The sequence below is a fragment of the Lethenteron reissneri genome, chromosome 63, assembly GCF_015708825.2.
Source record: "Lethenteron reissneri isolate LAM-NWPU_2019-01 chromosome 63, ASM1570882v1, whole genome shotgun sequence".
NCBI lineage: Eukaryota > Metazoa > Chordata > Hyperoartia > Petromyzontiformes > Petromyzontidae > Lethenteron > Lethenteron reissneri.
This window is the reverse complement of record NC_083841.1, coordinates 6,473,448-6,496,758: the sequence shown is the minus strand read 5'-3', so window position 1 is coordinate 6,496,758 and position 23,311 is coordinate 6,473,448. Positions and strand designations below refer to the sequence as shown.

The 23,311-nt window shown below is 46.5% G+C and overlaps 1 protein-coding gene across 3 annotated transcripts in view; it reads right to left on the bottom strand.

Moving 5' to 3' along the window:
• TBC1D24 (TBC1 domain family member 24) overlaps nt 1-23,006 on the bottom strand; it is a 43,506-nt gene extending 20,500 nt beyond the window's left edge. For all 3 annotated transcript variants that reach the window (XR_009757112.1, XM_061577108.1, XM_061577109.1), the window contains exons 1-6: nt 22,785-23,006; nt 10,354-10,531; nt 9,224-9,617; nt 4,329-4,469; nt 3,008-3,197; nt 1,642-1,816 (exon numbers count right to left, since the gene is read on the bottom strand). Coding sequence is in view for 2 of the 3 variants with exons in the window: in XM_061577108.1 (XP_061433092.1) it covers nt 1,642-1,816; nt 3,008-3,197; nt 4,329-4,469; nt 9,224-9,617; nt 10,354-10,511 (1,058 nt within the window). In the remaining variant the exon portion in view is untranslated. The remainder of the gene's footprint in view (nt 1-1,641; nt 1,817-3,007; nt 3,198-4,328; nt 4,470-9,223; nt 9,618-10,353; nt 10,532-22,784) is intronic.
• Nucleotides 23,007-23,311: the final 305 nt, after the last annotated feature.

Here is a 23,311-nt window from a genome sequence, read left to right as displayed (position 1 = left end):
ATCCACTGTTGTGCTATACTCCCTTGCCTCTATGCCCCCCCCCTTCACCAAACAACATTGACCGGCATGGTGAAGTATGATCAAACAACCCCGATAACTGATAGGGCATGTAGGCATCCTCATTCAGCAATGGACTGACAAAGGGCTGTAAAATTATTATTTATAATTTGTATAATAGAAATGATGATGATGAGCCTCAACCAGGTCCATGTCAAGAATAAAAAGACAGAAAAGAGAAAAAAGCCCAGGATTTCAGCTTCCTGAAGTCTTAATGGAAGGGGACTCTCCTTCCAAAAAATACCTCCTCCTCCTCTTCCTCACCACCATCCTCATAGGCTATAAACTCCTCTCGGCAAATTTAGATTTAAAGCTTTCGTGACTGCAGGGATTCATCTTCTTGGTTCATTCGGTAAAGTCACGTAGAAGGGAAATAATAAAATAATAAAAATAAAACATTGTAAAATATTAAAGTCACGTAGAATGGAAATAATAAAATAATAAAAATAAAACTTTATAAAATAATATATTTTATTATGTTTTATTTTTACCGAAAGAACCAAGAAGATCCTCTCAGCAAGGTAAAGCGACGTTAAATTTGACTTTTATTTCAATTTATTTTAATTAATGTTTGCATTTATTATAATTTATGCATGCATTCTAATAATAAGTAGTGTCTACATTATTTCATACAACCCCATTAATGTATAATATGCCATATAAAATATCATTTCTTATACTCTAGAACGGATTATTTCCTTTCAATTTATTTCTTATGGGAAAAATGCGTTTGCTGTCCGTCATTTTCGGTATAAGTCCTACTACCCCTCCTGGAACAAATTAACGACGTATACCGAGGTACCAGTGTATACGGGCAAGTGCGTGTTGGCACAGTAGGGTGCACAGGTGATGATGCCTCTGCCAGTCAACCCACGGCACCCGGGTGTGTCCCGTGACCTCCTGCCAGCGAGCCTTTGACACTTCACGCTACAGCCTCGGAGTGCACCTGGCCTGGCACGAGCGCCGTGGTGACGTCACCGCCACTCAGTGGCGGGTGGCGGCTGTTGCGTGAGAGCGTGTGCGCGTGTGTACGTGTGTGCGTGTGTATGCGTGTGTGTATGCGTGCGTGCGCGTGTATGCGTGTGTGCGTGTGCGTGCACGTGCGTGCACGTGCGTGCGCGTGTGTACGTGCGCGTGTGTATGTGTGTTTGTGTGCGTGCGCGTGTGTATGTGTGCGTGCGCGTGTGTATGTGTGTGTGTGCGTATGTGTGCGTGCGTGTGTGTGTATGATTGTGTGTGTGCGTGTATGATTGTGTGTGTGCGTGTCTGCGCGTGTGTATGTGCGTGTGTATGCGTGTGTATGCGTGTATGCGTGCGTGTGTGTATGTGTGTGCGTGTGTGTGCGTGTGTGTGCGTGTGTGGGTATGTGTGTGTGTGCATGTGTGTACGTACGTGTGTGCGTGTGTGTGCGTACGTGTATGTGTGTGCGTCCGCGTGCGTGCGTGCGCGCGTGTGTGTATGTGCGTGCGTGTGTGTGCGCGCGTGAGTGTGCGTGCGTGTGCGTGCGTGTCTGTGCGTACGTGTATGTGTGTGCGTGCGTGTGCGTGCGTGTGCGTGCGTGTATGTGTATGTGCGTGTGAGCACCTGCGCTGCACGCGCGAGATCCCTGCCGCCTGCAGGGCGCTCTCGTTGGCCAGCCGCAGCAGGGAGATCTCCCGGCGCGACAGCAGACGCACGCGGAAGCCGCGGTCCAACAGCCGCGTGGGGGACACGTGCAGAGAGAGCGAGCGGGCAAACGACCGGATCTCGCCACACACTCCTGCACGCAGAGGGACAGACAGAGAGAGACACAGAGAGACAGAGGGACAGAGACACAGAGGGACAGAGAGACACAGAGAGACAGAGGGACAGAGACACAGAACGAGACAGAGATTGCAGAGAGACAGAGACAAGTTTATGTATTAGGTATAGCCCTGTGAGCCATTCGGCTCTTGAATCGGGTGCAACCGCAACAAACAAAAAACAAAAACATGAACAAGAAAACATCTTAAAGTGAATATGTGACCGAGTGCAAACAGAAAATCCAAGAAAAGACGGCAAAATATTGCAGAAAAAGCACCGCACACCAACACTGACAGAGCTATACACAAAGATCCCCCAGAGAGCCTCCACAGACTTTAGGGACAAGTGCTGTTATCCGGCACCGATGAAGGCCAGCACGGCGCACGGCTCGGCGTGGGTGTTTAGACTTTAGACTCGCCGTGGGTGTCGATTCATAATCAACGTGATTGGGTGAGATCGAGTTATTTACAAATGTGTCGTAACCCTCCACCACCCGACACGGCCAATCAGCAAAAAAAGTGTCACGTTGACAAAAGACAAAATAGTTCACTGCTTTAGCCCCACACCGGTGTGTTGAAGCGTGAAACCACAACATTTACAATTTTTGTAGTACGACGTTCGCTGGCAATTGCATCCAGCATCATCGGGCAATTCGCCAGAATGGTGAGGCTCTGCTCTGGCTCCCGGTCTCACATAGAGCAGCGGCAGCAGCAGGGTGACGATTTTAGGCGGACGGGTTCCAATGGTGCAAATGCTTACCCCGAGCTCTCATACTCTGATGGTGCATTGTCTTTGAGTTGTGCGCCTTTTGGCGTCATCTGGTCCAACACCATGTGAGACTAGGCTCTAAGGAAAGCTGTCTCGGGTGTGGACCAATCAACTTCAAGGACAGTGCATATCATTATCAGAGTTGTGTTTTTTGCTTGCATTATGACTGCAGGTATTGCGGTCTATGCAAACATGACTCCTTGTAAAAAAAGGTGTCAGTTTTGTTGCCAGATAGAAGGGTAAATAACCAATCATCATATTGTAATTGTGTTTAGACTCGGCGTAGGTGTTTAGACTTTAGACTCAGCGTGGGTGTTGAGACTCAGCGTGGGTGTTGAGACTCGGAGTGGGTGTTGAGACTCGATGATGAGATGTGGTGTTAACGAAAGTCGGGCCACACCGTCCTGGCTGGTGGGGCCGGGGCTGTTTGTGAGCGCCCGTTTCTTCACGCTGCTTTTGAACAGCTTGAGGAGAGCGAGCGCCGCGCGGTAGAGCACCTTGTGTCCCTCCAGCAGGAAGCAGTCGAACACGCGCACGGCAAACTCAAAGGGCAGGTCCTCAAACAGCCAGCGTAGCCAGCCGCTGTACACCTACTCACAGCGCACATACACACACAGAACAGGCAGACGCTGTACACCTACTCACAGCACACACACACACAGAACAGGCAGACGCTGTACACCTACTCACAGCACACACACACAGAACAGGCAGACGCTGTACACCTACTCACAACACACACACACAGAACAGGCAGACGCTGTACACCTACTCACAACACACACACACAGAACAGGCAGACGCTGTACACCTACTCACAGCACACACACACACAGAACAGGCAGACGCTGTACACCTACTCACAGCGCACACACACACACAGAACAGGCAGACGCTGTACACCTACTCACAGCACACACACACACAGAACAGGCAGACGCTGTACACCTACTCACAGCACACACACACAGAACAGGCAGACGCTGTACACCTACTCACAACACACACACACAGAACAGGCAGACGCTGTACACCTACTCACAACACACACACACAGAACAGGCAGACGCTGTACACCTACTCACAGCACACACACACACAGAACAGGCAGACGCTGTACACCTACTCACAGCACACACACACACAGAACAGGCAGACGCTGTACACCTACTCACAGCGCACACACACACACAGAACAGGCAGACGCTGTACACCTACTCACAGCACACACACACACAGAACAGGCAGACGCTGTACACCTACTCACAGCACACACACACAGAACAGGCAGACGCTGTACACCTACTCACAACACACACACACACAGAACAGGCAGACACTGTACACCTACTCACAGCACACACACACAGAACAGGCAGACGCTGTACACCTACTCACAGCACACACACACACAGAACAGGCAGACGCTGTACACCTACTCACAACACACACACACACACAGAACAGGCAGACGCTGTACACCTACTCACAGCACACACACACACACAGAACAGGCAGACGCTGTACACCTACTCACAACACACACACACAGAACAGGCATATGCTGTACACCTACTCACAACACACACACACACAGAAAAATAAAGCGTAACAAAGACACACCGACGCACAGACCACATCGTGTATGATCCACAGAGATGAACTGCTGAACGAGACACGGTGTACGTCGAAAGCAGACTGAGGTGAGGGCCGGTCCCCACCTGCAGCACGTCCTGCTCACGGGAGACGATGATGCGGTGGGCGCTGGGGCAGTACTTGGCAGCGAGGTCGCCAAAGGTCATGCAGGATGCCTCGAAGCCCAGGAACGTCTGGTCCAGGAGGTGGAGGCGTGGCGCCTGCTTCTATAACAGCAACAACAGCAGCAGCAGTAGCAGAATCAGTAAACTATTTAAACTACTCTTTAAGGGTGCTAGAGTAACGAGATGTTAACTACCTCGCCTGGTGTACAGGAGGTCGTGGGTTCGATCCCGACCCCGACGCCTGCTGTATATTTGGAGTTCGCGTGTCTCTCTCTCATCATCATCACGGTGGCTAAGAGATGTCAACAACCTCGCCTGGTATACAGGAGGTCGTGGGTTCGATCCCGACCCCGACGCCTGCTGTATATTTGGAGTTTGCGTGTCTCTCTCTCATCATCATCACGGTGGCTAAGAGATGTCAACAACCTCGCCTGGTATACAGGAGGTCGTGGGTTCGATCCCGACCCCGACGCCTGCTGCTGTATATTTGGAGTTTGTGTGTCTCTCTCTCATCATCATCACGGTGGCTAGGACATGTTAACGACCTCGCCTGGTATACAGGAGGTCGTGGGTTCGATCCCGACCCCGACGCCTGCTGCTGTATAGTTGGAGTTTGCGTGTCTCTCTCTCATCATCATCACGGTGGCTAGGAGATGTTAACTACCTCGCCTGGTATGCAGGAGGTCGTGGGTTCGATCCCGACCCCGACGCCTGCTGCTGTATATTTGGAGTTTGCGTGTCTCTCTCTCTGGATTTTTTCTCCGGGTCCTCCGGTTTTTCCATCCACATTTAGTAACATGCATTTAGAGTATTTGGCTGGTACAGATTTCTACACGCTAAGCCCCGTAGTTGAGCTATCATTTGTGGCCAGGTCACTTCTCAAAGAGGGCCTTACCTGCTAAAATAGAAATAGTTTATAAAAAAAATTTGTTTTAGTAATAGGTTTTTACCCTTTCAACTGGTACAAAAACTGACACCTTTATACAAGGCATCATGTTTGCAATAACCACAACACAAGCAGTCAAAATGCAAACAAAAAGAAACAACTCTGATGATATGCACGGTCCTTGAAGTTGATTGGTCCACACCCGAGACGGCTTTTCTTAGAGCCTAGTCTCACATGGGGGCCTCCCTAAAGGTGAAATAGTTTTAGTGGGTGATCTAAATTGGAATTGGCTAAACCCGCCGGCCGTGGCCACAAATTTTGCAGATGAATTTAACCTGTTTCAATTAATAAATGTCCCCACAAGACCCAACCTAAAAAATCCGGGACAGTCATCTCTGCTTGACGTCCTATTGACAAATGCCCCTCACAATTTCGCACTGACTGGTGTTCTAGGTAATAACCTTAGTGATCACTCCTTCATTTTTGGGGTGAGATCATCAGCCAGACCCAAAGCCCCCCCTAAATTGGTTGAGAAGCACTCCATGAGACACTTCAGCACTCAGGCATTTACTAATGATGTGCTTCACTCGGATATTGACAAGGTCTGTGATATTCAAAACCTGACTACGGCTTGGGAGATCTTCAGGTACACGTTTCTCCAAATTCTTAACAAACATGCTCCGTTGGTTAAATTTAAAACTAAAGGCAACCGTCCACCATGGTTTGATCCTTTGATTACAAAGCTCATGAAAACTAGGGACAAGGCTTGGGCATGTGCTCAGAAAAGTAATTTGGTCAATGACTGGCTAGAATACAGGATTTTAAGGAATAGATGCGTCAAAAAAATACGACATGCAAAAAATAACTACTTCTCTTCCACTCTCCTTGAATCTCATGGAAATGCCAGGATTTTCTGGAAAACAATCAAATGTATCGAAAAGGCATCCAAAACAGATCATCTGCCCGTTCAGCTTAACCGAAATGGGGAATATTTTTCAGATCCCCAAAAATAGTTGACAATTTTAACCTTCATTTTTCTGAAGCTGGTACCCTATTTGATAATGTATTGGGAGTCACCCCTGCTCATGCAAATTCCTACACCCCTATCCAAACATTAAGCGAATTTAGTTTTCAGCCAATCCACGAAAGTAATGTTCTGAAACAACTGTCCTACCTCAAAGGGTCCTCCTCTACCGGAGCAGATAGTATTCCCGTCTTTGCTCTACTAAGTGTTGGTCACCTAATATACAAACCTATAGCCCATATTTTCAACCTGTCCATCAAAGAAGCATCAGTTCCTCTAGAATGGAAACATTCCTATGTTCGTCCACTTCACAAAGAGGGCCCTAAAGATGATCCAAATAACTACCGACCTATCTCAATTTTGTCCCCGTTGATGAAAATTTTTGAAAAATTATTGACCTACCAAATTAGCAGTTTCCTGTCCGCCAACAATCTATTACATCTAAAACAATCTGGGTTTCGAAAAAAATACAGCACCACATCTGCTGCATTAGACTCTCTGAATCACATTTACAGTAGCCTTGATAATAAGCAGTACTGCGCCTGTCTTTTTCTTGACTTGTCCAAAGCTTTTGATACAGTAGACCACAACATCCTGCTTAGTAAAATAAGTTGCCTCGGTTTTTCCGAAAACACAGTAAAATGGTTAAAAAATTACCTCTTTTCTCGCACCCAAACTGTATTCACAGAGGGTTGGAGGTCAAACAGTGTTAAGATAACAAAAGGGGTTCCACAGGGTTCCATTCTCGGCCCCCTCTTGTTCTCTCTTTATGTAAATGACTTGGGCACTGAACTGGATTATTCCAGGGTAAATCTTTTTGCAGATGACACGGTACTAATTACTGCTGGCCGCTCTCCGGATGACGTGATTGCTAAGCTCCAGAGTGATTTCAACAAACTACAACATCAGCTAGTTGCTCTTAAACTAGTCCTAAATCCTGCCAAAACCAAGGTGCTATGCTTCTCACCAGGACTAAAGCGGGAAGTTATTTTCCCCCAATTACATTCCTTAAATAATGATCAAATAGAGCAAGTCAAGATCTATAAGTATCTTGGGGTCATCCTGGATTCAAAACTGAATTTTGAAGATCACATTGATTATATTGGGAAAAAGACAAAAATTAAAATTGGTTTTCTATATCGACACACGCACTGCTTCCCTCCTATGTTCCGTTTGGAATTGATTAAAGCTACCGTACTGCCTCTACTTGATTACTGTGACATTGTGTATAAATCAGCCCCAAGTACTGTACTGAAGAAGCTTGACTCAATGTATCACTCGGCCTTTAGATTTGCATTGAACTGCCCATATAGGACTCACCACTGTGATCTCTACATTGGGTCAAACTTAACATCTCTGAATGTTCGACGGCTTGTGCACCAGATCTTATTTATTCATGATGTACTTGCAAAAAAATCTGCAGATTACCTGCTGAATCTCGTCTCTGTTTCAAAGAACAAATTTGACCTAAGGTCTACACTCATTTACCAGCTTAATATTCCCTATTGCCGTACATATACTGGAGGAAGGGCCTTTGCTATTGATGCCCCCAGGGTCTGGAATGCTGTTGCAAATAAATTGAAACTTGAGTCACTACCTATGAGATCTTCACTCAAAACTGCTCTAGAGGAGTTGTACACCCCTAGCTGCCAGTGCTATTCAGTGACCTAAAATTAAATGTTTCGCTCCGGATGATCGCTACAAAGTATGACCTGTGTTTTGATTTAGTGTGCTGATCTTAAAGGTGCATTGAAAAATTACAATACTCCGATTGATGCTCCTGCTGTTGTGGAGTGACTCATGCAGCCAGCTATGGCTGCAGGGTTTTGGTAGTAGATGTTGTTTATGCCATTTATTGTGAAAATTCCGTCACAGTTCCTATGGTTGCTTTTTCATTGCTTTCATGGCTTTATTTTGGTGATTTCGAAAAGTGTATTGGTTTAGCCATGTTTGTTTGTTGTAGTACAGAGTTAGACTGATGGCCTTAATCGAAGCTGTCTTGTGGTTGTTGTTGTTTGACTTGCATCCCACTGGGATTTTTGCACACAGCGTTGGTGTACGGTGTTTTTTCTGCAATATTTTTGCTGTCTTTTCTTGAATTTTCTGTTTGCACTTAGTCACATATTCACTTTAAGATGTTTTTTGTTCATGTTTTTGTTTTTTGTTTGTTGCGGTTGCACCCGATTCAAGAGCTGAATGGCTCACAGGGCTATACCTAATAAATGAACTTGAACTTGAACATGGTGTTGGACCAGATGACACCAGAAGGCGTACAACTCAAACACAGCGCACTATCAGAGTATTGAGAGCTCGGGGTAAGCATTTACACTATGAGACCTCCTTTACCAGTGGCAAAATATAGTAATAGGTTTTTACCCTTTCAACTGGTACAAAAACTGACACCTTTATACAATTCTAGATTTGAAGCTTTCGTGACTGCAATGATTCATATTCTTAGGTTTTTTCGGTAAAGTGACGTAGGTAAAAAATTAAAATTAATAAAAGTAAAATAAAAATAAAATAAAAATCACGACGTTTCGGAGGCAACACAAGCTTCCGTCTTCAGGTGGAACCGTCACAGCACGATTGCTGTATCAAGTGAGAGAAATTTCATTTTCAGATAATCGTCACAGCACGATTGCCGTATCAAGTGAGAGAAATTCCAAGAAAACCGTGTTTTTCTATATACTGGTTGAGGGTGGGAGGAGCCAAGGTAGGCACTGGATATTATTTTTCTGAGGTTCGGTGCGGCTGAAGCACGCTGCTAGGAACGAGCCTTTGTTGTGTAAACTAGGTGCGGATGATGTAAGGCATCACGTTTGCAATAACCACAACACAAGCGGCCGAAATGCAAACGGCACAAGCCGCAGTACTCGCGTCACTCAGCGGCACAAGCGACCGCCCGTCACACCACCACCGCCCCGCCGGGAGCTCCACCTCGCCCACCTCGTCGGCCGCCCTTCCGCCGTGCGCCAGGATCCTGGCGGCGCCGGCGAACAGCTCGGCCTCAGAGCGCGAGTAGTGCGCCAGCAGCGCCACGGTGGCCGGCAGCGCCGGGCAGAACGTCACGTCCGGGAAGTGCAGCTCGACGGCGCGCAGGACCCTCGCCACGGCCAGCTGGCCCGCCGCCGTCAGGCAGTAGCGCGGCGCGGCCCAGCCGTCGGCAAAGCCCGGCGACGCTGGGGCGGCGGAGCCGGAGGAGGGGAGGAGGCGGAAGAGGCGGGGAGCCGAGTCGCGGTACACGGAGGCGTCCGGCGTGACGAGCCGGCACGGCAGCGAGGACAGGGCGTGGCGGTAGAAGGCGGCGCGCGACGAGTGCTCGGTGGAGAAGCGGCCGGACCTGCGTGGCGGAGAAGTGAGCGGTGGTGGTGGCGGCGGTGACAGTGGTGGTGGTGACAATGGTGGTGGTGGCGGTGGTGGTGGTGACAGTGGTGTTGGTGGCGAGCGGTGGTGGTGGCGAGCGGTGGTGGTGGTGACAGTGGTGGTGGTGACAGTGGTGGTGACAGTGGTGGTGACAGTGGTGGTGACAGTGGTGGTGACAGTGGTGGTGGTGACGGTGGTGGTTGTGGTGTTGACAGTGGTGGTGGTGACGGTGGTGGTGGTGACGGTGGTGGTGGTGGTGACAGTTGTGGTGGTGGCGAGCAGTGGTGTAGCGGTTAGAGCGCTGAGCTACGGACCCGGCAACCCGAGTTCGATTCCCGCTCACGGCCAACACCGGTGACGATTATCTGAACCGGTTTTGGGCCTCCCCGAGTTCGACTCAGCCTCAAATGAGTACCTGGTGTAGCGGTGTGTAAACTTCACCATTCGTGAGACAAAGGCGTTCAGGCGTGGTGCTGACCACCCACCCCCTCGTGTGCCGTGCCGGCCTTCACAGGCGCTGCTGCTCGCTAACAGCACTTGCCCCGACGTATGTGAAGGCCACAACGGCTTCGGTGTTGACGACGACGCTGCCGACGCTGCTTCCGGCAACGTCGCCGTTGGTGGCAATGCCGACGCAGCCACGGCCATCGTTGGGGTATCGAGGCGGGAGTTGGGAGGCGCGCACAAAGGCCGCACACACAACACTCTCTCACCTGGCCATGAGCTTGAGCTGCGTCTGCTCGACCGAACGGAAGAACGCTTCGTCCACGCCGCTGCCGCCGCCGCCGCCGTCGCCGCCATTGTTGCCGCGCTCGGGCATCCGATCCCAGTCGATGAATTCCATCGAGTCCGCTTCATCGTGCTTCTCCATGCCCAGCCGGCAGCGGGTGCCTGCGGGTGCGTTGGACAGTGAGCCCCACCCTCCCCACCCAGCCCCTCCCCACCCAGCCCCTCCCCACCCAGCCCCTCCCCACCCAGCCCCTCCCCACCCAGCTCCTCCCCACCCTCCCCTCGCCACCCAGCCCCTCCCTCCCCACCCAGCCCCTCCCTGCACGACGAATGGACACAATAATCCCCTGTGGGCTGGTGGAACCAGTGGGTTCCTACCAGTATAATTATTCCGATGATGCTGCTGTTACCAATTACGTGTACAAATCTGACGCAGCCGATGGTTCCGTTGCACCCAGCACCAGCTTCTCTCAAGATGTCCGGGGCGTGGAAGGCAAGCTATGAATATGCAATGATAATTATGGTGATCTGGTGGTGGGACAACGTGGTAAGGTTGTACGGGATTATGATAAAAGCTGACGATTACAAAGAGAGTGGGGATTCGTCAAGGTCGGGAACACCGAGTGACTGGGAAAACACGGGATCGACAGAGAGTGGCTGCATCATAAACACCTCTGAGATGATCGTGTGAATATCTGATAAAAGGTTTGTGAGCCTTTTACGAACAAGCGCGTCACAAACAAGGCAGCCGCATCGTAAAAAAGTATAACCCGTAAAAACAAAGTTTTTCACTCTAAATCCTTTATATGCGTGGCGGCTAGAGTCCTCTCGTCCTCTGGCTTGAGATGGCTGCCACCTATGGGTCAGATGATTGTCTGGCAGTATTAAGCAATTGGTAATTAAATATTTAATTTGTTTTCCCTAAAAAGTGTAAAATTTAGGAAAAAAAATTTCACGAACATTAATTGTCTCACACAACGAGTCTGTGTGCAAAATGTCAGCTCGATTGGATCACGGGAAGTGGGTTAAAAAACGACCGAAAGATTTGCACGGTCGTAAGCAAGCAAGCGAACTTAATATAAAGGATTTCAAAAAGAAAAAGTGCAGCGGAATGTCTCGTTTGGTTTGTTTTGAAGCAAAATAACTGGGATGTGAATAGTGCAGAAATGGCGGGAAGTATATGTTTGTGCAGCTTCATCAGCTGCAGGATCACCAGTACCCAGGGCCGTGTCGTCAAATAGGCCACAGTAAGCACTGTGCTAAGGGCCTACTCACTCACCCACCCAGCCACTCACCCACTCACTCACCCAGCCACCCACTCACCCACCCAGCCACTCACCCACCCAGCCACTCACCCACCCAGCCACTCACCCACCCAGCCACTCACCCACCCAGCCACTCACCCACCCAGCCACTCACCCACCCAGCCACTCACCCACCCAGCCACTCACCCACCCAGCCACTCACCCACCCAGCCACTCACCCACCCAGCCACTCACCCACTCACTCACTCAGCCACTCACCCACTCACTCACTTAGCCACCCACCCAGCCACTCACCCAGCCACTCACCCAGCCACTCACCCAGCCACCCACCCACCCAGCCACCCGCCCAGCCACCCACCCACTCACTCACTCACCCAGCCATTCACCCAGCCACTCACCCAGCCACCCGCCCACCCAGCCACCCGCCCAGCCACCCGCCCACCCAGCCACCCGCCCAGCCACCCACCCACTCACTCACTCACCCAGCCACTCACCCAGCCACCCCCACCCAGCCACCCGCCCACCCAGCCACCCGCCCAGCCACCCACTCACTCACTCACCCAGCCATTCACCCAGCCACTCACCCACCCACCCACTCGCCCAGCCAACCACCAGGGCCATATTATCCAACGAGAGGGTGGGTGACAGCACCAAGCCCGGCCGCCTTTGTCCCCCCAGTGGCGATGTTCACACAGCAGACCAGTTACTCGTTTGAGGCCGAGTCAACCTAGGGGAGGCCCAGGACCGGTTAAATTAATCGTCACCGGTGGTGGCCGTGAGCGGGAATCGAACTCGGGTCGCCGGGTTCGTAGCGCAGCGTAGCGCTAACCACTACACTACAACGCGTTACGCTTCCACATGCGCAGGTCACGTGACAGATTTGATGTCACAGCTCACTTGCCGTGCAAAAAAATCAATGCATTATTGAAGCTCCCCCCCCCCAAAAAAAGTGTATATTTATAATGTTTGCATGGTGTACAGTCTAGAAAGTACCCACATGGCAAATTTCCAGTTTGTTGCATGTCGGGAAGTACGCCAAACATTTTGAACAGACACGCATAATCACAACTTTGCCGTTTATATATTATCCAATAGGCCTGAGTGGGCACTGTGCCTAGAGCCTACAGGAAACAAAAATGTGATCAGATTGTTGTTTGTATGATAAGAAATGTAACGAAGATGTCTTCTTCAATAAATATATAAGCATATAGCAAGGATCGGCACAGTGTTTATTACAGAGATGGCAGAGGCATGTCGATCAGTTGTTTTCACAAGGTGAGAGGAATTAACACTGGCGAATAACTTTTCGAGATTTTTTTCATTGAAAAATTTGCAAATAAACATCTTTCAATTGTTATTCTTAGGTTTTTTCGGTAAAGTCACGTAGGTAAAAAATTAAAATTAATAAAAGTAAAATAAAATAAAAATCACGACGTTTCGGAGGCAACATAAGCTTCCGTCTTCAGGTGGAACCGTCACAGCATGTATCAAGTGGAATCGTCACAGCACGATAGCTGTATCAAGTGATACAGCTATCGTGCTGTGACGGTTCCACCTGAAGACGGAAGCTTGTGTTGCCTCCGAAACGTCGTGATTTTTATTTTAAATTTTTAATTTTAGTTTTTTACCTACGTGACTTTACCGAAAAAACCTAAGAATATGAATCTTTGCAGTCACGAAAGCTTCAAATCTAGAATCTTTCAATTGCGTTTCATCGCACAACCACACGAATGACAGCGGCGGTAGTAGCAAGGCTCTTGTAGGCCCCTAGGCACTTCTGTTTCGTAGGTCTTCAGTGAAAACTCTCTGCAGTTTGCTGCTGCTGCTGCTGCCCCATGTTGCCGCTACCTAAAACTGATAACAAAAAACTGTCTCCGATCAACCGTAGAACAACAACGCCGCCTTGTCTTGCTACTCTCGATTGAGAAGGAGATTGTGCAAAAAAATTAACCCGTAAAAACAAAATTTTTCACTATAAATCCTTTATATGCGTGGCGGCTAGAGTCCTCTCGTCCTCTGGCTTGAGATGGCTGCCACCTATGGGTCAGATGATTGTCTGCCACCATTAAGCAATTGGTAATTAAATATTTATTTATTTTCCCCTAAACAGTGTAAAATTGTGGAAATTTTTTTAACGAAAATTAATTGTCACGCACAACGAGTCTGTGTGCAAAATGTCAGCTCGATAGGATCACTGGGAAGTGGGTTAAAACATGACCGAAAGATTTGCACGGTCGTAAGCGCGCAAGCAAGTGAACTTAATATAAAGGATTTAAAAAATAAACATAATTTGTCTACATATTCTTGGGTTTTTTTCGGTAAAGTCACGTAGGTAAAAATTTTATTTTATTTTTATTAATTTTTTACCTACGTGACTTTACCGAAAAAGCCTAAGAATATGAATCCTTGCAGTCACGAAAGCTTCAAATCTAGAATTAATTTATCTACATTTTCCGTGTTTCTCCCTTGTGATGGGAGTTTGTAGAATTAACGTTGACCAATCACGTCTAAATTGGTCCCTCATAAGGTGGCACTGATAATGGGTTTGCAGGTGTGGGGCCGTCCATAAATGACGTCACGCGATTTTGGACGATTTTTGACCCCCCCCCCCCTCGTCACACGGCGTCACAAAAAGTCAGACCCCCCCCCTCAAATATGACGTCACGAAGCTCTGCCCCCCTCCCCCCCAAATAAAACATGCTTCAAATCGCTGTAAACTATTGTTGTCATTGTAGTGCGTATTTAATGTGGCGCTGCACTCTGATGTTGTAGGAGAAAACATTTATCAAAAAGTCTATTTAATTAAGTAAAACGTGTTGCCTATATTTATTTAAAGTTGCACATTTTTATGTGACGTCACATTTCTCAAACACCCCCCCCCCCCTCGTCACACATCGGTGTGGAAGGAGGGAGGGGCGATGGGGGAAGGGGGCAGGGGGAGGGGCAGCTCGGACAGTACATTTCATTAAAGCGTGTTTTAAAAAAACAGTATTCTTAAATATTTTATTCAGAAGCGACCTATCACAAATGATAGCGCAACGAAGTGGCTTATCACCATCAACATCGCGTGGAAATGTATAGCAGCCAAACACTCTGAACGCTGTGGGTCTAACTTACACCCCTGCAAACTCGGTAACACTCGTTTGTTTAATTGTGCGTGACAATTTATTTTCGTGAAATTTTTTTCCAAAATGTTACACTTTTTAGGATTTATTTATTTAATTACCAATTGCTTAATGGTGGCAGGCAATCATCTGACCCATAGGTGGCAGCCATCTCAAGCCAGAGGACGAGAGGACTCTAGCCGCCACCACGCATATAAAGGATTTAGAGTGAAAAACTTTGTTTTTACGGGTTAATTTTTTATGACCCTCGGTCTAATATTCAACACACTCACCTGACTCACCACTCATCACATCACCTGACACCACGCTGATGGAAGGACATAAAACAGATCTCAACAGCGCGCAAAGCGGGGAGACACGCACGCTTCGAATTACACACGAGGTACGGGAAGATCAAGACAACACTGAACATATACAGGCAGTCCTCTACTTATGATGGAGATGCGTTACGACGACCCCATCGTACATTTTGATTTAAAGCTTTCGTGACTGCAGGGATTAATATTCTTTGTTCTTTCGGTAAAGTCACGTAGAAGGGAACCAATAAAATAATAAAAATATAAAATAATAAAAATATAAAACAATAAAATTCTCACTTGGTAAGCCATATAATCTTGGTGGCCTGGCAGCAGAACGTTTCAACGAGAACTGTTTGGTCTGATCAATTAATGCGGTTGAATCAGAAATTATTTTGTTGGTTTGTATGACGAGGCTGTTGGTGGGAATCTCTTTTAATTTTTGTATAGCTGCCGTCGTTGAGAATTTTATTGTTTAATATTTATATTACTTTTTTGTTTCCTTCTACGTGACTTTATCCGAAAGAACCAAGAATATGGATCCCATCGTAAGTCAAAAATATCGCAAGTCGAAGATGGCCGAGCCTACCCAGGAGTCTTAAAGAATGGTGATAATTTAGCAAAAGAGCAATTTACAGTACCGTACTGTATAAACTACTTACTGTATGTATTTATTAATTACAATACTGTATTTTACAGTAAAATGTAAGTAAAAAAAACAAGGTAAATTCTTAGCCTACCTATATGAACTGCAATTTAATAGAAATTTTTTTCAGTAAACAATCCTAACTGCTATAAAAACTTTTAACATGCTTTGAACGTATCGTATCGTGGTAACCCTAAAATGAAATCGCTAAAGCTACGTATCATACATGCATTGAACGTTCTCGTTCGCCGCTGCGTTTGCCTACCGCGCGAAATTTTAAATATTTAACAATTTTGTCGTATCGCTATCGCCATCGTGAGATCGAAATATCGTAAGTCGGACCCCATCGTAACTCGGGGACTATCTGTACATATGTAGTAGGTTCCAGGAGACTTGGACGACGTAGTTGGAGGCACACTTATTTATTAAGCACAAAGTACATAACAGGCCGAGATGTACAACACTCGAAGGGGTATCGACCCCTTCACCCGTCTAACTGGGAGATCAACCCTCTATGTCACAGCTAGCCTACTCCTAGGTCCTCCACTACCGGGCTAGGGGAGGCTAGCTCACCCAGCCTTGAGGGGTGGGGCCGTGGGGGATCCCAGCTCCGTGTCAGCCCCCCAGGCTGAACGGTGCGGACGTGGATGTAAGCACCTCTCGGCGTACGGGCATAACCATGCCCAGTGTGTTTGTTTGCCCTCCGTAACACCTCTACACGTGCACGGAACAGACAACGAGGTCAGTGGCGATGGGATTGCTCGTGATGCGGCCAAGCCTCGGGTCGAGGATGGCCGTGACAAGAAATAAAGGATATGGACATCGAAATAACCGAGCTTGAGCTTGCCATGTCATGGATGAAAGGGAACACTGCTGCCGGTCTAGATAATAGCTCCGGTGGCAGCAGAAAAGGAGGAAACATGAGCAAGAGACAAACATTGCACACTCCTGTGGGTGAGAAAGGCAAGGTCACCCATGGAAACCACACTCCGGCACCGCCACTTAGTGGCGAATGGCGATTGTTGTTGTTCAGTCTATGTATGTATGTGTGAGTCAATATGTGTAAGTCGATGTGTGTGTGTGTAAGTCGATGTGTGTGTGAGTAGATTTGTGTGTGTAACTACATGTGTGTGTCTAAAGTCGATATCTGTGTGTGTAAGTCCATATGTGTGTGCAAGTCGATGTGTGTGTGTGAGTGGATTTGTATGTAACTACATGTGTGTGTCTAAAGTCGATGTCTGTATGTGTGAGTCAATATGTGTGTGTAAGTCTATGTGTGTGTGCGAGTGGATTTGTGTGTGTAACTACATGTGTGTGTCTAAAGTCGATGTCTGTGTGTGCGAGTCCATATATGTGTGTAAGTCGATGTGTGTGTGTGAGTGGATTTGTGTGTGTAACTAATGTATCTAAAGTCGATGTCTGTGTGTGTGAGTCCATGTGTGTGTGTAAGTCGATGTGTGTGTGCGAGTGGATTTGTGTGTGTAACTAATGTGTGTCTAAAGTCGATGTCTGTGTGTGTGAGTCCATGTGTGCGTGTAAGTCGATGTGTGTGTGCGAGTGGATTTGTGTGTGTAACTACATGTGTGTGTCTAAAGTCGATGTCTGTGTGTGTGAGCCCATATTTGTGTGTAAGTCGATGTGTGTGTGTGAGTAGATTTGTGTGTGTAACTACATGTGTGTGTCTAAAGTCGATGTCTGTGTGTGTGAGTCAATATGTGTAAGTCGATGTGTGTGTGCGAGTGGATTTGTGTGTGTAACTACATGTGTGTGTCTAAAGTCGATGTCTGTGTGTGTGAGCCCATATTTGTGTGTAAGTCGATGTGTGTGTGTGAGTAGATTTGTGTGTGTAACTACATGTGTGTGTCTAAAGTCGATGTCTGTGTGTGTGAGTCAATATGTGTAAGTCGATGTGTGTGTGCGAGTAGATTTGTGTGTAACTACATGTGTGTCTAAAGTCGATGTCTGTGTGTGCGAGTCCATATGTGTGTGTAAGTCGATGTGTGTGTGCAAGTCGATTTGTGTGTGTAACTACATGTGTGTCTAAAGTCGATGTCTGCGTGTGAGTCCATGTGTGTGCGTGTAAGTCCACGTGTTTCTATGTGTGTGGGTCGATGTCTGTGTGTAAGTCCATGCTGTGTATCTGCCTTTTTCGCCCGGGCAACGCCGCGTACTTTCCGCTAGTACAAAATAAATGCATCATTTTGTATTTCGACGTTCATGTTGGACACAATTTGTTGCGTCAATGTTTATTTTCGTGTCGGGAGTCGGTATCACGAGACAAAGTACTCACTTAAGTGCCCTCTCTGGTCCACACAGGAGGCGGCAGCGTTTTGCCACACGGCTGAACTTAGTTCTGACCACACGCCGTGTCAACCCCTTACCAGTGCCCTCCCTACCTTATTACAGACCAATTCAGACATTATACTCGTTGGTTCTTTCGGTAAAGTCACGTAGGTATAAAATGTTATTTTATTTTATAAAATGTTATTTTATACCTACGTAACTTTACCGTAGGTATAAAATGTTATTTTATTTTATATCTACGTAACTTTACCGTAGGTACACAATTTTATTTTATACCCACGTGACTTTACCGAAAGAACCAAAAGAGTATGGATTCATGCAGTAACGAAAGCTTCGAATCAAGATTGAATTCTGACCTTATTGGTCACCCCGTGCCCCTTATAGATCTCAACGTTTATCCTACAAAGTCCCATCACAAGGGAGAAACACAAATAGAACGTTTTTTTTTGCCCGCATTGAAAGGGCTGTACGCCGCATAGACCTGAAAACTCAATTTCCCTGTACAAGAATCCGGGGTAAACCGTACGGGTGGACACGGCATGTGCCACTGGGAGTGTTGTTCGAATGAAAGTGAAACCGATATTTATTTTAAAATTCTCAAGATCTCAAAATGTTTCCTAAATAAAGTTGAGATCCAAATTCAATTGTGATGGGGTTTTTATTTTTGTGCCATCATTACGGTGTGTCTGAGACGATCGGTTTAAAACACATTCCTGCGGAGGGAGCTGGTAGGAACGTTGGGTTGCTCGGTCAATGGCCTGCAGGGTCAACGGCGGCGTGGTGTATTCGCAAATATGCCCGACTGTGAGGGCGGCACAAGCCGGCGTGAGTAGGTTAAACGTTGAGTTTTATAAGGGCACCACGGGGTGACCAGCCCCTCCCCACCCAGCCCCACCCCTCCCACCCCCCACCCAGCCCCACCCTCCCTACCCAGCCCCACTCTCCCCATCCAGCCCCACTCTCCCCATCCAGCCCCTCCCCACCCTCCTCTCCCCACCCAGCCCCACCCCTCCCATTTTTTGATGCACGACAGACGGACGGACACAATAATCCCCTGTGGGCTGGTGGAACCAGGTGGTTCCTACCAGTATCATAGGTTGCTGCAAAGCCTGAAATCGAATGATAGCATCTCGGCAGTGGTGACTCGGTGTCTGACCTCTGAGCCAATCCCGGACACACCGTCATCATCTCGATCTTTGACATCCACAATAGCGGTGTGGTTTTTATTATTACACACTTTCTATTAACTCACTCTGTCTGTTGTTTTTGTTGTCGTTGTTGTATTCTCAAATCTTGTAACTCAATTTTAACCCACTTCTCAATGTGGTATCGATTGCAAACTTCGTATACTTATGTCATACTGATGACAATACTATATTGTCATAAAAATAAAAAATATGTTTTTAAACAATATTTGTACACGTTTCTATGAACTTTGTCTGTTGTTGTCATATCCTCAAATCTTGTAACTCAATTTTAACCCACTTCCCAATATGGTACCGACTGCAAACTTGGTATATTTATGTCATACTGATGACAATACTATATTCGATCATTAAAATTAAAAATAAATATTTTTAAACAATCTTTTTATATGTTATGTTTCGGCTTGGGTCTAATTGTCCACGCTCAACTGACATTTTCTGTAAATCACCACGGCCCCTCACGTTGTGGCAAACTTCGGGGCCACTTCCTGGAGTCGTGGAGTTCTGCCATTACTCGTACATTTCATTAAAGCGTGTTTTTAAAAAACCAGTACTAGTAAATATTACTTATTTTGGGTTAGATCGCGTCAATATACAAATGTTGTGTCGTTAAACCCACCACCACCCGACACGGCCAATTGGCAACGTTTGTTCACGTAAACAAAACATGAGAATTCGTTACGAGAACAGCCACGCAGCGGTGTGTTGGAGAGTAACCCCACAACATTCACAATTCGATCACTCTCCAAACACACAACCGGTGTGTGCTGTGGTTGGGTGGTGGCGGGTTTACCGACACATTTATATATAATTATGATGATTATGATGATATGATACTCCGACTGATGCTCTTGCTGTTGTGGAGTGACTCATGCAGCCAGCTATGGCTGCAGGGTATTGGGTAGTACATGTTGTTTATTGCTAAAATTCCGTCACAGTTTCCTATGATCACTGTTTCATTGCTTTTATGGCTTTATTTTGGCGATTTCGAAAACGTTTTTTGGTTTGGCCATGTTTGTTTGTTGTAGTACGGAGTTAGACTGATGGCCTTAATCTAAGTTGTCTTGTGGTTGTTGTTGTTTGACCTGCATCCCACTGGGATTTTTCCACAGAGCGTTGGAGTACGGTGTTTTTTCTGCAATATTTTGCTGTCTTTTATAGGATTTCTGTTTGCACTTAGTCACATATTCACTTTAAGATGTTTTCTTGTTCATGTTTTTGTTTTTTGTTTGTTGCGGTTGCACCCGATTCAAGAGCCGAATGGCTCACAGGGCTCTACCTAATCAATGAACTTGAACATCCTTACGCGATCTAACCCAAGACACCTCATAATCAACGTTTTTGGGTTTAGATCGCGTTATTTATAAATGTGTCGTAACCCTCCACCACCACCCGACACGGCCAATCAGTAAAAAAGTGTCACGTTGACAAAAGACAAATAGTTCACTGCTTTAGCCCACCGGTGTGTTGAAGCGTGAAACCACAACATTTTACAATTTGAGTACCACGTTTCGCTGGTAATTGCATCCAGCATCGTCGGGCAATTCGCCAATTACCAGCGAAACGTCGTACTACTCAAATTGTAAATTGTTGTGGTTTCAACACACCGGTGGGGGCTAAAGCAGTGAACTATTTGTGTTTTATCAACGTGACACTTTTTTACTGTTTGGCCGTGTCGGGTGGTGGAGGGTTACGACACAATTATAAATAACGCGATCTAAACCCAAAAACGTTGATTATGAATAATATTGGTCGCGAAAGCCTGCTACGTGTTAAGCTAAGACACCTAGCTTATGGATTACATTGGTCGCGAAAGCCCCCAACTACTGCCGCCACGTGTGAAAGTGCTGGACATAGAAACGCCCTAACAGAGTGCTTGGTGGACATTCCACATGTCCATGCCGGGAGAAGTCTGGGCGAAACGGCGCGATCGATATCAGACGCAGCAAGGGTTGTTACATCCACTCCTGGAGAAGCCGCCGTGGTTCCTTAAGATTCCGCAATGCAATGCTCTAGACCAGGGGTCGGGAACCTTTTTGACTGGGAGAGCCATAAAAGCCAAATATATTGCATTGAGAGCCATATAGTATTTTTAACGTGTAATAAATTAAATATGTCTTACTTTTAATGTGACTTCTGGTGCTGCATTGTTTTGCTGATGGCCTTGTAGTCTGGTTCATACGTTGGTGAGGTTGAGCTTCATGCAGGCGTGACCCGTGAAATGTATCTTCAAAACTAATTTCTGTTTACTTTAAAATGACACAGTATTATTAAACAATATCACAAGTATTTTAAAATCAGTTCCAAACTGATTTTTTATTTTTTTATTATTTTTTTTTCAACTCAAAATTGTCTGGGAGCCATATGCCGTCACTGGAAGAGCCATATATGGCTCGCGAGCCATAGGTTCCCGACCGCTGCTATATACATACATTACACACACACATATATATACATTGTACCCAATAAGAAAAACAAATGCGGGTGGACATTCCACGTTTCCGGGCCGGGAGAAGTCCATCCAAAACAGATCACAATTTCAATGGCACGGCGTTGCATATGCACGTGGCCCGAGCGATTTGACCGCGGCTGATTAAGATACGCGGTCGATGATGCCCATTCCACATTCCGAGGCCGGGGGCCTGAAAATGTAATTCTGAAGCGGTGTAAAAACGCTTACACATTTCGATTTAAAGCTTTCGTGAGTGCAGGGATTCATCTTCTTGGTTCTTTCGGTAATGTCGTCACGTAGAATGGAAGTAATAAAATAATAAAAATTAAACATAATAAAATACAATTCTCACGACGTTTCGGCCACAACGCAAGCAGCCGTCCTCAGGTGGAGACCTGTTCTTTTCGACAGCCCTGTTCTTCACCTGAGGACGGCTGCTTGCGTTGTGGCCGAAACGTCGTGAGAATTATTTTATTATGTTTTATTTTTATTATTTTATTATGTTTCATTTTTATTATTTTATTATGTTTTATTTTTATTATTTTATTGTTTTATTTTTATTATTTTATTATATTGAATTTATTTTATTTTATTATTTCCATTCTACGTGATGAATTTACCGAAAGAACCAAGAAGTTGAACGCTTACACAGCATGCATTTAATTTTAAAATGTCAACTATTAGAACTGAACTGCATATCGAAAACGAGCCTAATGTTTACACGCAACACGCCCAGAGTGTCGTGGCTACATTCCACGTTACTATGGTCGGGGAAATGACATTCGAAACGACGGCGTTAAAGCGTGAACGACAAAAATAAAGATACGCACAGACACACAGATATATCGATATTAGCATATACGTCTCAAAGTCAGCAGCAGCAGCAACAAGAGGAGCGTCATTCCACATTCCCTGTCGGGGAGAAGTCCATCCAAGGCGTTATGTGTGGGATGTGAGGAGAAGGAGGGGTGGGTGATGGATAATCGATACAAATTGCTCGCTCAATTTGCGAACCGCATTATTGACGAACTCGTAAATGTCAAAGCAATTAATGTAACTGTACGCAAAATAGTTAAACGTTTCACGACCACCCCCTCCCTCACGCAGCCGCACTGTACTCACCAATGGCCGTTCGTGTTGCGAATCTCAAATCATCAATCCAAGTCGCTCCTCGGGGCGATTATAATCATCACGACGACAGATTAAACTGTTACGATCTCAAGCTTTGCTCCACCCCAAACGTATCGTTGTTTGTATCAAGAGCGAGAGACGAAATCCGTCGACAGAAAATGTTGACGCATCGATTTCTGTTTTTTCGTTGTCGTTTTAAAGTCCCCGTTTAGATTTCCCACAGCGGTTGGGTGGCGGTGCGGTCGCTGCCAGCCGTCTGATTGGTCGAGGCGGCCCGAGGGTGGCTTTTATATGGCGCACGCTCGACCAATCGGATGCGTCGCTCGAGAGGAACGGTGCTTATACGGTCTACGGATTCCAATGCTTGTATCTCCAACAACGTTGACAGAATTGTATTCTTGGTTCTTTCGGTAAAGTCACGTAGGAAGGGAAATAATTAATAATAAATTATGTAAAATATTATATAAAGAACCAAGAATATGAATCCCTGCAGTCACGAAAGCTTTAAATAAAATAAA